At 48.2% G+C, this 13,026-nt stretch overlaps 1 protein-coding gene across 3 annotated transcripts in view; it reads left to right on the forward strand.

Annotated features, from left to right (window-relative positions):
* ITCH (itchy E3 ubiquitin protein ligase) overlaps positions 1-13,026 on the forward strand; it is a 133,455-nt gene that overhangs the window by 96,717 nt on the left and 23,712 nt on the right. For all 3 annotated transcript variants that reach the window (XM_073555408.1, XM_073555409.1, XM_073555407.1), the window contains exons 13-17: positions 814-942; positions 1,594-1,666; positions 1,904-1,975; positions 2,798-2,886; positions 2,971-3,130. In XM_073555408.1, coding sequence (XP_073411509.1) covers positions 814-942; positions 1,594-1,666; positions 1,904-1,975; positions 2,798-2,886; positions 2,971-3,130 — 523 coding nt within the window. The remainder of the gene's footprint in view (positions 1-813; positions 943-1,593; positions 1,667-1,903; positions 1,976-2,797; positions 2,887-2,970; positions 3,131-13,026) is intronic.

The following is a 13,026-nucleotide window of genomic DNA, read 5'->3' on the forward strand; positions in this document are numbered from 1 at the left end:
TAAAGGGCCCAATTTATGAAAACTGGCGTTATTTTCATACCGGTCTTGATGAGGTGCCGTACTGAAGTTAGATGCTCCTGATTTATGAAGAGCTGAGATTATGTCGTGAGAAAACTAATTCGGCAGAGCTGGGAGAAACTGGCGTGAAACCGTCAAAAACTGCAAAATTTTGGCAAAACTCCTGAGTTATTCTTAGGCTATGTGCACACGGTGCGGATTCTGCTGCAGATCCGCAGCGTTTCAGGAACTGCAGCAGATTTAGCTGCGTTGTACAGTACCATTGTTTTCAATGGTAAACTGAAACGCTGTGCACATGCTGTGGATTTTACCGCACGGATTTGCTGCGGGTTCAGATCGGCAGCATGTCAATTCTTTGTGCGAAATCCGCAGCGGTTTCACACCACCTCCATTGTAGAGGTGTGAAACCGCAGGGCTGCAGGATTTACCTGCAGATTTTCCCAAATCTGCAGCACCTAAAACTACGTGTGCACATAGCCTTAAGTTTTGTAACTTCTCAAAGCATATACACCTGAATTCTGTTGTGAAATCTTTGATGAATCTGGCCCAAAGTGTTTTCTTTTCTGCCCCGGTTGCATTTTAGCCGGTGTCATTGTTTTGTCTAGTTTTGTTCAATATGCCTTTCAGCAAGTAGGCAAGAAGAACTAGTGTAGAGGCGGTTGCCCAAAGCAACAACACAAATTCCCTTTTAGAAGCACGATTTGTGCATCAACACCTCCTTTACGATGGTTGATTTTTTTTATTTTTTTTTTGTACCGTGTGTGTAGTTGTGTTCATGTTTGTTGTGTATTTCAGGCAACTAAATGAGAAACCATTGCCAGAGGGCTGGGAGATGAGGTTTACAGTGGATGGCGTTCCATATTTTGTAGATCACAATCGAAAAACCACTACTTATATTGATCCTCGGACTGGAAAATCTGCCTTGTGAGTGGTCAACTATTGTGAGAGTAAGGCGAGGGCATCGATTTTGAATTTTGCAACATAAGCGAGGAACAAAACAAAAAAATGGCCAATAATAGTCAAGTCTTGAGTGACAAAAAATCTATCCGATCCTAAGTTTTGTCGACAGGCATATTGTGGTCTTTTGTCACGTGCCACATTTGCAGTCAGTAAACACAATGTTGCACTATCAAAATCTGTGTATCTCTAGCCTTCCACTTTTCTGTCACTTGCTACTTGTTTTTTACTAGCTTTTTGCTTGTTAGTAGTAATGAGTGAGCCTACTCTGATGAGGTGTTATCTGAGCATGCTCGTGTGCTAACAGAATGTCTTCGGCGTGCTCGAATAATATGTTCGAGTCCTCACGGCTGCCTATCTCTCGGCTTTTCAACAACCGCAACACATGCAGGGATTTCCTAACAAAAAGCCAATCCCTGCATACGTTGCGACTGTCGAACAGTCCTTGAGACATGTAGCCGCTGGGACTTGAACATATTTTTCGAGCTTGCCAAAGACAAGTATTAACACCTGAGCATGCTCAGATAACACCTTATTGGAGTACGCTTGCTCATCACTAATTATACCAAGCAGTCAACCATTGGTCATCTCCTGCCTTTCCTTTCTATCTGTGTACAGAGATAACGGGCCTCAGATCGCTTATGTGCGGGATTTTAAAGCTAAGGTGCAATACTTCAGGTTCTGGTGTCAGGTAAGTACATGCCTTTAGATGGCTTTCATTCTTAGGATTATTCTGCCACTCTAAGCTGTCACGAAGACAGATTCACCGGGCGCTAGAGTATTCTACTCAGACTTGAAGCGTTACTTATGGCACCTCTGCATACTATAATTTCCCAATTTTCTACTGCCCTGTACTTTGCAAAAGCTTTAGTATACACAGATTTATCTTTTAACAATATGATGTAAAATATCCTCTATCTCATTACAGCAACTCTTCATGCCGCAACATATCAAGATCACAGTCAATAGGAAAACCTTGTTTGAGGATTCCTTCCAGCAGGTTTGTAAGGAATTCCAGCGGAGGTCACTGGTCTCCTCGAATAAAGGAAAAGCAGGCAGCCGAGAAGAAAATACATAGTCCGTTAAGACCAATTAAGGGTAGTGGCCTACATATCCTCGTGTGCAGGCTGTAAAGTAAAGGGCCATTCAGACCAATCTCAACTTTGAGGTTAGAGTTTGTCACCTGGCTGAGAGGGTTTAATTGATCATATTGGCTGAAATACCCCTTTTTGCATCTTTTCTAGAGAATATTCAGGGACCATACATGATAATATATCTCTGCTCAGACTAAGCATTTATAATGTTTGGTGTGTGCAGAAGTCAGTTTCCACTCAGGGTATTTTTTTTGTGTGTTTTTAAAGTATCATGGAAATTGATTGAAAATGACCTGTGATTCCTAAATCATATATTTTCCCTTGGAATATCATCACACGGGACAGCATAGTTACGTTAGGTGGAAAGGTGGCTAATTCTCCCTGCCAAAGGTGAGAGGTCACACTGTGCATGCCAGAACTTGCAGGATTGCGATATCTGGGAGGGAGGTTGTAAGGGCTGGTCAGGGATCTCGGGTTTGACTCTTTGGGCGTGCTTTTGGCAGATTGGGCAGTGTGCATGGCACGCCTGCCCGACAAGTCCAATGCATTTAAGTATGCGACAACAGAAGTTTAATAAGGTGAGTATCACTATATACTGTGAACTTGGCCCACACAACTGGATTGTCTGTAGCTTAAAAAATAAACAAATGCTATAATGTAGTTAGTTTATTGGTGTTGATCTTGCTGTCTCGTTCCCTTTTTAATAGTTTCCGTCTTATAATTTTTAGATAATGAGCTTTAACGCACAAGATTTAAGGAGAAGACTTTGGATTATCATTCCTGGAGAGGAGGGGCTCGATTATGGAGGTGTTGCAAGGTAGCACCCTGACCTTGTCTCTAGAATGAAACTCGTGGAATATGACCAGGTCACTCCTAATCCATGTGGTATTGTTGTTCACAGAGAATGGTTTTTCCTTCTGTCCCATGAAGTCCTTAACCCCATGTACTGCCTATTCGAGTACGCAGGAAAAGATAACTACTGCTTGCAAATCAACCCTGCCTCCTACATCAACCCTGACCATCTCCGCTACTTCCGCTTTATTGGCAGGTTCATTGCCATGGTAAGTCTAGTTTTTCTCTGAGAGGTTTATAAGTAGCCCTGTGAGGTCCTTTTGGATCTCATCTCTTATGGACCAATTAGAGATCATATGGGTTAACCCCTTCCCGACCTGTGACACAGCATATGCGTCATGAAAGTCGGTGCCAATCCGACCTGTGACGCATATGCTGTGTCATGGGGAGATCGCCCTCCTGCTTGTCGGGTGACCGGAGTAAATGGAAGGTCACCCGACCCGCAGGTACAGGGGGCTTTGTACCTCACCCCAGGGGGGGTGGCTTAGCCTTCCCGTGGCTACGATCGCTATGATTGGCTGTTTCACTTTCAACAGCCAATCAGAGCGATTGTTGAAATACTACACTGAAACTTGGAGAAATATTACAATCCAGCCATGGCTGGAGACAGCGATCAGACCACCCCCCCACGACTGATGGGGGCGATGTGCCGCCGCCATCAGTATTTGCTCCCCTGCCTTTCGATTCCCTCCCCCCGCCTTCAGATTTCCCCCTCCCGAGTTCCATTGGCCCTCGGACTTCCTACATGGTCGCCGCCATCTTCTAAAATGGCGGGCGCATCCGCAGTGCGCCCGCCGAATCTGCCGGTAGGCAGATTCATTCATTTATTCATTCATTCATTGCAGGTACATTTTGATCACACTGATAAACCTTATCACAGTGATCAAAATAAAGAAAAGTAAATAAACCCCCCTTATCAACTCAATAGGTAATGAAGAAAATATTTTTATTTTTTTTTCCCATTAGGGTTAAAGCTAGGGTTAGGGTTGGAATTAGGGTTAGGGTTGGAATTGGGGATGGAATTAGGACTATGGTTGGAATTAGGGTTAGGTTTAGAATTGGGGTTAGGGTTAGGGGTGTGTTGGGATTGGGATTAGGGTTAGGGGTGTGTTGGGGTTAGGATTGAGTTAGAATTGAGGGGTTTCCACTGTTTAGGCACATCAGGGGGTCTCCAAACATGACATGGCGCCACCATTGATTCCAGCCAATTTTGCGTTCAAAAAGTCAAACAGTGCTCCCTCCCTTCCGAGCCCTGACGTGTGCCCAAACAATGGTTTACCCCAACATATGGGGTATCAGCGTACTCAGGAAAAATTGCACAACAACTTTGGGGGTTTAATTTCTCCTGTTACCCTTGGGAAAAACAGGATTTTTGGGTTGCTTACCGTAAAATCTGTTTCTCGGAGCCTTCATTGGGGGACACAGAGACCTTGGGTGTATGCTGCTGCCACTAGGAGGCTGACACTATGCACAAAAAAAGATAGCTCCTCCTCCGCAGTGTACACCCCACCGACCGGCAGAGAATTCCTCAGTTAGTGAGAAAGCAGTAGGAGAAGTAACAGAATAGGTTGACAACATAAACAACTCAACTGTAACCATTCAACCAAAGTAAGAACAGGAGCTGTAAAACATGGGAGGGTGCTGTGTCCCCCAATGAAGGCTCCGAGAAACAGATTTTACGGTAAGCAACCCAAAAATCCTGTTTTCTCGTTCGCCTTATTGGGGGACACAGAGACCTTGGGACGTCCCAAAGCAGTCCCTGGGGTGGGAAACAAACTTCCATCAGGCCAGCGGACTCACCACCGCGACCTGCAGAATCCGTCTACCTAGGCTGGCGTCCGCCGAAGCGTAGGTGTGGACTCTGTAGAATTTCACAAACGTGTGAACCGATGACCATGTTGCAGCTTTGCAAAGCTGCAGTGCGGAAGCTCTGTGGCGCACCGCCCAGGAGGCACCCACTGCTCGAGTAGAGTGGGCCCTGATACCCGGAGGGGCTCCGCGACGCTTAACACGGTAGGCTTCCAGGATAGCCGATCTGATCCAGCGAGCAATGGTGGCTTTTGACGCCGGGTGACCTTTCCGCGCTCCATCAGGGATAATGAAAAGAGACTCTGTCTTTCGCAAGGAAGTCGTCCTAGACAGACTCTTACCGCCCTAACCAGGTCCAGCTTGTTCAAGGACCGCTCTCGGGGATGAGTTGGATTCGGACAAAAGGACGGGAGCACGATATCCTCGTTGAGGTGAAACGAGGACACCACCTTCGGAAGGAACGAGGGCGGAGGCCGCAGAACTACCTTATCCTGGTGGAGAACCAGAAAGGGAGAGCGGCACGAAAGAGCTGCCAATTCCGACACGCGCCGGACGGAGGTGATGGCCACCAGAAAGGCTACCTTCCAAGAAAGGAGAGAAAGGGAAATATCCCTGAGGGGTTCAAAGGGCGGACCTTGCAGAACCTCAAGAACCAGATTAAGATCCCATGGATCCACGGGCGCCCGGTACGGCGGGACCGTGTGAGCCACGCCCTGAAGAAAGGTCTTAACCTGAGGACGGGAAGCCAACGTTTTCTGAAACAGAATGGACAGCGCCGAAACTTGACCCTTCAGGGAACTGAGGGCAAGCCCCGCATCCAATCCTGCCTGAAGAAACGCTAGGACTGAAGGGAGCGAAAAGGACATGGGCGCGACGTCATTGGTCTCACACCAAGTGAAATAGGCCTTCCAAGTACGGTAGTAAATCTTGGAAGATGATGGCTTTCTGGCTCGGATCATGGTCTGAATTACGTGGTCGGAAAATCCTGCTCGTTTCAGAACCTCGGTCTCAACAGCCACGCCGTTAAATTGAGCGGCCGAGAATTGGGGTGGTAAATCGGACCCTGAGACAGCAGATCTGTTCTGTCTGGAAGCTTCCAGGGGGCGTCCGCGAGAAGGTTGACAATGTCCGCGAACCAAGACCTTCTGGGCCAATTCGGGGCGATGAGAATGACCGGAAGTCCTTCTGCCTTGATCTTCTTCAACAGCTTGGGAAGAAGAGGCAGAGGAGGGAACAGGTAGGGAAGTTCGAACTGGGACCAAGGAACGGCCAGGGCGTCGGCGCCCACTGCCAGAGGGTCCCGAGACCTGGACACGAATTGTGGGACTTTCCTGTTGAGGCGAGACGCCATGAGGTCTACATCCGGGGTTCCCCACCGAAGGCAGAGCAGATGAAACACTTCCGGATGTAGGGACCATTCTCCCGCCGCGAGACCCTCGTGGCTGAGAAAATCGGCGGCCCAGTTGTCTACGCCGGGAATGTGAACCGCGGAAATTGTCGGGACGGAAATCTCCGCCCAACGAAGAATCTTGGACACCTCCGCCAGGGCTGAAACACTCCGTGTTCCCCCTTGGCGGTTGACATATGCCACCGCTGTGGCGTTGTCTGTCTGAATCCGTACCGGCAGTCCCTTGAGGAGCCTTTCCCAGTGGACCAGAGCAAGATGGATCGCTCGAATCTCCAGAACGTTGATCGGTAGCGCTGATTCCCGATCCGACCATCGACCCTGAACAGTGTGGTTGCGGAACACAGCACCCCAACCGAGGAGACTGGCATCTGTGGTTACTATCTGCCAGTGAATGGGAAGGAAGGATCGACCCGATAGAATGAGAGGTGATGACAACCACCAGTTGAGAGACCGCTTGATCCGGTAAGAAAGATGGACAGGGCGATCCAGGGACCGAGGCGACCTGTTCCATTTCGACAGAATGGCCTGCTGGAGAGGCCTGGCGTGAAATTGGGCAAAGGGAACTGCCTCTATCGCCGCGACCATCTTTCCCAGGACCCTCATGGCTGTACGGAGGGATGGAAATCGCAAGGTCTGCAGCGATCGTACTTCCTGCTGCAGAGAGAGAATCTTTCATCAGTCAAGGGTCTTTCTCCCACAAGGAGTGTCGAACAGAAGACCTAGAAAGACCAGGCGTTGGGTAGGAACCAGACAGGACTTTTTCCTGTTGACGATCCACCCGAAATTGGAAAGAGTGTCCAGGACGATTGACAAACTTTGGTGAGCCTGTTGGAATGAGGGAGCCTTGATCAGAATATCGTCTAGGTACGGGAAAAGATCGAGGCCTCTGACTCTCAACAAAGCCATCAACGCAGCCATGATCTTCGTGAAGACTCTGGGAGCGGTGGCAAGACCGAAGGGCAGTGCGACAAACTGGTAGTTGTGCTGTCGAATCGCAAAGCGCAGGAACTTCTGATGTCCGGAGAAAATTGGAACATGTAAATAGGCATCTTGGATGTCTATTGAGCACATGAATTCCTGCTCCTCCATGGAGGCGATGACCGAGCGAAGCGACTCCATGCGGAAGTGGCGAAGGCGGACCCTCTTGTTGAGCAGCTTGAGATCCAAGATGGGTCGAACTGCGCCGTCTTTTTTCGGCACTACAAACAGGTTCGAGTAGAACCCCGTGAAGCGCTCCGATTCGGGAACGGGCACAATCACCCCGGAACTGAGGAGAGCGGCGATAGCTGTAGAGAACCCCGGGATCAAGGCTGGATCCTTTGGAGGCCGGGATTCGAAGAAACGATCCCGTGGGAGAGAGACGAACTCTATCTTGTATCCTGAGGATACGACCTCCCTGACCCAGGCGTCCTCCACGGCGGCCAGCCAAACGTCCCTGAAGGAAAGAAGTCGACCTCCCAATTGGAAAGGCCCTTCGCGTGCCTGATGATAGTCATGCTGAAGTAGACCGTCCAGATCTAGATCTGGACGGTCTGACCTGGGAGGAGTGGGGTCGCCAGGAAGGAGTGGGTCTGAAGGAAACTTTCCTTCTCTCCTGGCGAGCCTGCGGTCTCTGTTGGCTGGAGGAGTTGTCCGACGTATTGAAACGGCGGAAAGTCCGAAAGGGTCGAAACTGACGCCTTAGTGGGGGTCTGCGAGGCTTGGACTGAGGGAGGAGTGAACTCGTGCCTCCGGTGGCGTCCTTAATAATCTGGTCCAATTGGGACCCAAAGAGGCGCACCCCCTGAAAAGGCAGGTTAGTGAGGGACTTTTTAGAAGACAAGTCCGCTTGCCATGCCTTTAGCCAAAGTGTACGTCGAATTGCAATAACGTTGCTTGACGCCTGAACTGCACAGGATGCAGCATCCAAGGAAGCGGAGAGAAGATAGTCCCCAGCATGGGAGATCTGATTGGCGAGATTGGCCAAATGCTCCGGTTGCGCCTTATCTAAGATGCCCTGCCGAAGGTCGTCTGCCCACGTGGCTATGGTCTTTGCTGTCCAGGATGAAGCAAAGATTGGACACACCGCCGCTGAAGCCGCTTCAAAGGCAGACTTCGCCAGGGATTCTATAATCCTGTCATTAGAATCCTTTAGGGACGCCACGCCTGAAAGCGGGAGAACCGTGTTATTGGATAGCCTGGACACGGGCGGATCGACCGAGGGAGAGGCCGACCAGTTGTCCGTGAGCTCCTTAGCAAATGGGTAGAGTATGCCGAGACGTTTTCCTCTTTGAAAGCGTCTGGTCGGATCCTCTCTTTCCTTGGTAAAAATTTTCCCAAACTGGGAATGGAAAGGAAAAACCCTGGAGGGAGTTTCTGCCCGTCTGAACGAAACCTCCTGATCTGAGGATTTCGCAGGGGAGTCAGCAATATCGAAGGTATGATGGATCGCAGCAATGAGGTCCTGCACTGTGACCTTCATGCTTGCATCCTGGTCTGAATCCAGCTCTAAAATCCCCTCAGATGACCTGTCCGAAAGCGCTTCCCCTGACTCGGGAGAGGAGGCCCGAGAGGGAGACTGGTGAGAAGGGCTATGCGGTGACATGGGACTAGGAGAGGATTCCGGCTGGGAATCTTGCCTGGGTCTTTTGCGACTACCGCTGGCTGAATCAGATGGAACAATTTGGGACCTGCTTGGCCCTGCTGAAGAGTCCAGGGGCAACTTATCAAGAACGGCCACCAGGGACTGAGACACCCTGGTGAGGTCTGCCACTGATTGAGATAGCGAGGAGGCCCAGCCAGGCATGGGGGGCTCACTCTCACCTGGGGCCGCAGATGGCTCCTGGACGGCGTCAGGCTGAATTGGATTGCTACAATCCAGGCAGAGGGGAGTGGACTGGCCTGAGGGAAGTTTGCGATTGCACGAAGAACATGCAAAGTACTTGACTAAAGTGCAGGGGGGGGCGGTAGAGCGGGTACGATCAGACTTAGACATAGTGAAAAGCTGAGGTAATGCCGGAAGGTTGGGGGACAGAGGGCGGAGAAGGGTCAGTCTGCAGTGCAGAGCTACTCACGGTCCGGTGTCCCCAGAAGCGATGCTCTGCGACCTGTCAGTGGATGCAGGTCAGAGCGAAATCCGGCCGACAGACCTCCTGAAAAAACCAGCTGGAGAAGATGCTGTCCAGTGAGGAGCTGGTGCCCGGCTAACAGGCTGGGAAAATGGCGCCGTCCTGAGAAAAAGCGCGCCTTAGGAGAGGAGGGAGGGCGGAGCACCTCGCAGGGTTAAAATTCACCGCCCTCTAGCCAATAGCAGGCTGGGCAGGTGAAGGACAGGCGGTGGGAGGGCCTGGGAAGAGCGGGAGAGAAGCCCGCTTAGAAGAAAGGGGCGGGGGGCGTGGCCGCGACGCAGCGGTAGGCCCGAACTGAAGCCGGGGCCTAAATTAGTTGCGGCGGCCGCCTGTCAGCAGGGGGTCGGCGCGGAGGTCCGAAAAAGTGGGACGCCGCAGTCGCAAGTCGCTCCCAATGGGGAAAAAACCCTGTGCTCCCTGTACCCAGAAAGGGGGGGAGGGAAGGGGGGGGGGATGCCCAGCAACATTGAGCTGCCTATAGCCTTGTGGCGACTGCGAGCGACCGCAGCGCCTACCCCTGTGACCATTGAAGAGGTGACCGTCGGGAATGGGCAGCAGGTAAATAAATATGAAGCCGGGGCCTAATACTCACCTATCCACGATCCGTTACCTGTCTGAAGAAGTCTTGCGTCTCATCCAACCGACAGGCTCTGGTAGGCGAGTGGGAGGGAGACTGGCGACAAGGACCCCTGGAGTCGCTGGCACGTCTTGGTGTCGGCGTCCGTCTGGCTGGTCCTGCCGCGGAGAACTGCAAGGATACGGGGTGGCAGTACACGCCGTACTTGCAGACTCCATGTGGGAGTACAGATGTGACTTTTCACTCTGTATCCCTCCGTAGAACCTGAAAAGGAACGACGCACGACGAGGTAGATATGGGTCTAATAAAAGACCCGTGTCCACCTCCTACTGACACTAAGCTAAACTGAGGAATTCTCTGCCGGTCGGTGGGGTGTACACTGCGGAGGAGGAGCTATCTTTTTTTGTGCATAGTGTCAGCCTCCTAGTGGCAGCAGCATACACCCAAGGTCTCTGTGTCCCCCAATAAGGCGAACGAGAAATAAAAAATTGGGGGCTAAAAAAATGATTTTTTGAGGGGAAAAAATTATTTTTTATTTTCACGGCTCTGCGTTATAAACTTCTGTGAAGCACTTGGGGATTTAAAATGCTCACCACACATCTAGAGAAGTTCCTTTGGGGGTCTAGTTTCCAAAATGGGGTCACTTGTGGGGGGGTTTCTACCAGGGCTGGGGAGTCGGTAAGCCAAACCTGCGACTGACTCCTCAGTTTCCCTTCCACCGACTCCACGACTCCGACGCCAACATATATTACTGATATTTAAGTGAAAAATTTATTGTAGTACAATGTGAACATCAGACACTTAATAATTTTTATGATACAATAATCAAGACATTTAGAACATAATATATATTTATTGGAATACAACTTTAGAACACAAAAAACTGTAATAAATTGTAAATATGTAATACACTATGTAATATCGATTACATATATATATTATATACAGTATATATATTGTATATATAACACTATGTAATAAACTATGTAAGTGGCAAAAAACAGTTTTAAACAAAATGAATAACATTTGTGCAGTCTATGAATTTGTTCTAAGAAATAGAATTGCCTCCATCAGATCCTCCTTCATAGATGACCTCAAATCTGACCTAATAATTTTAAGGCTAGAGAACAACAGCTGCACAGAAAAATTTTGTTTTGCAATAGCTGTGTCTCGCTCCGTTTCATTGAAGCAGAAATGCCATCTGCGATTAAACCTCCTCTTTGGGACAGGCAAAATAGCAAGTTCTTCCACTCCCTTATGAAAATGCCAGGAGTTAAATCCTCAGCTTGTAATTTTTTAGTCACGGTAAATAGGTGATTAAGCAGTTCCTTCAATTCAGCCACCTGTGTCCATTGACCTTCATTTAGGGTTACCTGAGGGTTCTCCATATCTATAAGAAACGGTTTTAGCCAGGATCAAAACTAGGGGGGGCAGAAACTCATACTGTTCCGCAGAATCTCTTACTGCACACCTCAGCTGCTGCAGAACCTTATACTGCACACCCCTACACTTGAAAATAAAGCCTGCACCTTAAGATGTGTTGAATGCAGTCTATTTATTCCAACTATCAATTGATGTTGATGTGTTACTGAAGACGAGCAATGCCTGTCCTGGGCGTCCTTTTGGGCAGCTATGAGGTGTACCTGACTGGTGCTAAAAAAAGGAAGTTAGTCTGTGTGCTACCCGGCTTTCATTCTTTTTGGTACAGATAAGATATGGTAGACAGATATGGATAAATGGATAGAGCAGATTTCTAATCTGCTTTTGCTATTGAAAACATCTATGAGCTCAAAAACCTTTCAGGTGATGCGGTTTTTTAAAAGGCTGATCTGCTTTTGCAGCTGAAAAACATTTCCTCAAAAAAACGCAGCAAAAACGCTGTGTGTGAATGTAGCCTTAGATCAGGAATAGAACAGCCATTTATAGGACATTTCATAACTTTCCCAAATTCCTATGAAAAAATATTCAGCACATTCTGCATTGAACTATTGTACCCAATTTATTATATATTTTAGGAGTCTGAGTCGGACCATTTTATATCGACTCCACCAAAATGAGCTCCGACTCCACAGCCCTGGTTTCTACTGTTTAGGCACATCAGGGGCTCTGCAAACGTAACATGACGCCTGCAGACCATTCCATAAAGTCGGCATTTCAAAATGTCACTACTTCCGAGCCCCGACGTGTGCCCAAACAGTGGTTTCCCCCCACATATGTGGTACCAGCGTACTCGGGACAAACTGGACAACAACTTTTGGGTTCCAATTTCTCCTGTTACCCTTGTGAAAATAAAAAAATTGCGGGCTAAAATATTTTTTGAGGAAAAAAAATTATTTTTTATTTTCACGGCTCTGCGTTCTAAACTTCTGTGAAGCACCTGGGGGTTCAAAGTACTCATTATGCATCTAGATAAGTTCCTTGGAGGGTCTAGTTTACAAAATGGGGTCACTTGTGGAGGAGCTCCAATGTTTAGGCACACGGGCTCTCCAAATGCGACATGGCAACCGCTAAATATTCCAGCATATTTTCCATTCAAAAAGTGAAATGGTCTTCCTTCCCTTCTGAGCCCTGCCGTGACCACATATAAGGTATCGGTGTACTCAGGAGAAATTACCCAACAAATTTTAGCATCCATTTTATCCTGTTACCCATGTGAAAATGAAAAAACCAGGGCTGTGGAGTCGGAGTCGTGGAGTCGGAGTCGGAGCTCATTTTGGTGGAGTTGGAGTCGGTATAAAATGGACCGACTCCGACTCCTAAAATATATAATAAATTGGGCACAGTAGTTCAATGCAGGATGTGCTGAATATTTTTTCATAGGAGTTTGGGAAAGTTATGAAATGTCCTATAAATGGCTGTTCTATTCCTGATCTAAGGCTACATTCACACACAGCGTTTTTCCTGTGTTTTTTGAGGATACGTTTTTCAGCTGCAAAAGTTGATCATCTTTTAAAAAAACTGCATCACCTGAAAGGTTTTTGAGCTCATAGATAATGTTTTCAATAGCAAAAACAGATTAGAAATCTGCTCTATCCATTTATCCATATCTGTCTATCCATATCGTATCTGTACCAAAAAGAATGAAAACCGGGTAGTACACCAATATATATTCTGTTCTATCTAAATATCTTGATTATTGGATCATAAAAATGATTCAATGTCTGAGGTTCACATTGTACTACAATACATTTTTCACTTAAATAT

This window comes from Dendrobates tinctorius, unplaced genomic scaffold (genome assembly GCF_039654945.1).
Source record: "Dendrobates tinctorius isolate UK_male_01 unplaced genomic scaffold, ASM3965494v1 ptg000223l, whole genome shotgun sequence".
NCBI lineage: Eukaryota > Metazoa > Chordata > Amphibia > Anura > Dendrobatidae > Dendrobates > Dendrobates tinctorius.